Below are 1,233 nucleotides of genomic sequence, written 5' to 3'. Positions count from 1 at the left end.
ACACACACACACACACACACACACACACACACACACACACACACACACACACACACACACACACACACACACACAGGTTTTTGTCAGGTGATTTTGTGCTCTAAAGAAGGGATTTAATCTGTTCCAGGAGAGAAACCAGATCCAGATCAAGTGTTCAGGTTGTCTGCTCTACAGAACTCGTCTGTAGCCCTGCCCCCTCCACATGTAAGCCCCGCCCAGAACCCATCTCATCGCCTCGACACGGCTCTCATGGAGACCCCACAGGACACACTGGTACACAAACACACACATTCATATAAAGATAATGATTTGAATGATGATTATAAACCTGATTTAACAGAGCTGTTGTTTTTTACAGGAGCTGAACCGTTTGAACCTTGAATCGTCGAACGGAAAGCTAACGTCTGACGTGTCCGTTTCCTACATCGACTCCTCCCTCATATCTCCAGAAACCGGCTCGCTGTTGGGTAGCACTGTTTCCATCGCGTCAGCCGGGTCTCTGCTAGCTAAACAGAACAAACCCAAGAGTGGGCGGAGTTTGTTGGGTGGACCTGCTGCCCTCAGCCCACTGACGCCAAGGTGAGCGTGTCCATCTATACCAGTCTGTCAGGGCCAATTCTCTAGATCCATTCACTTCGATTTATAAGGTTCTGAATCGATTAATCACGATTCGATTCTGTCTGCTCTTACATAATGAAAATGGTTCACAATTTCACTTTTTTTCTCTTCACCATAAAAACAAACTTTTAAATTAAACGATTTAATCTTGAAGGAAAACTGTCAAAAGTTTCAAAGTAAAAAGGAATTGTAGTTGACAGTGTTGTTGGAGGAATTCATTTTTAAGAAATTAATAATTTTCGGCACGGTGGCTCAGTTGGTAGAGCTGATGCCTCTCAGCAAGAAGGTTGCCGGTTCAAATCCCGGCCCGGGGACCTTTCTGGGTAGAGTTTGCCTGTTCTCTCCATGCATGCGTGGGTTCTCTCCGGGTACTTCCTCCCACAGATCACAAACATGACTGTTAGGTTAATTGATAACTCTAAATTGCCCCTAGGTGTGAGTGAGAAGTAGTGTAAGGAGCTCCGCAGACAGTTTCAGTTTCACTTTCAGTTTCACCAGCTGTTTCCTTTGTTACTGCCGAGAGCCTGCAGGAGTCATGGGCGGGGGCTGGGGCCTGGGGGGTGAGGAGGTGTGCTCCGTGAAGAGGAAGCTCAGCTTAAAGACACGTCCCAGAGG

At 46.9% G+C, this 1,233-nt stretch overlaps 1 protein-coding gene across 1 annotated transcript in view; it reads left to right on the top strand.

Annotated features, from left to right (window-relative positions):
• The window catches only part of cdc27 (cell division cycle 27), a gene marked incomplete in the record, with an annotated part of 21,724 nt that overhangs the window by 6,312 nt on the left and 14,179 nt on the right, over window positions 1-1,233 (top strand). The window contains 2 exon segments of the mRNA XM_014023172.1: window positions 128-273; window positions 359-579. Of these exon segments, the coding sequence (XP_013878626.1) occupies window positions 128-273; window positions 359-579 (367 nt within the window).

Source organism: Austrofundulus limnaeus, unplaced genomic scaffold, assembly GCF_001266775.1.
Source record: "Austrofundulus limnaeus strain Quisiro unplaced genomic scaffold, Austrofundulus_limnaeus-1.0 Scaffold358, whole genome shotgun sequence".
In the NCBI taxonomy this organism is placed as follows: domain Eukaryota; kingdom Metazoa; phylum Chordata; class Actinopteri; order Cyprinodontiformes; family Rivulidae; genus Austrofundulus; species Austrofundulus limnaeus.
This window is presented reverse-complemented; position numbering and strand designations above follow the sequence as displayed.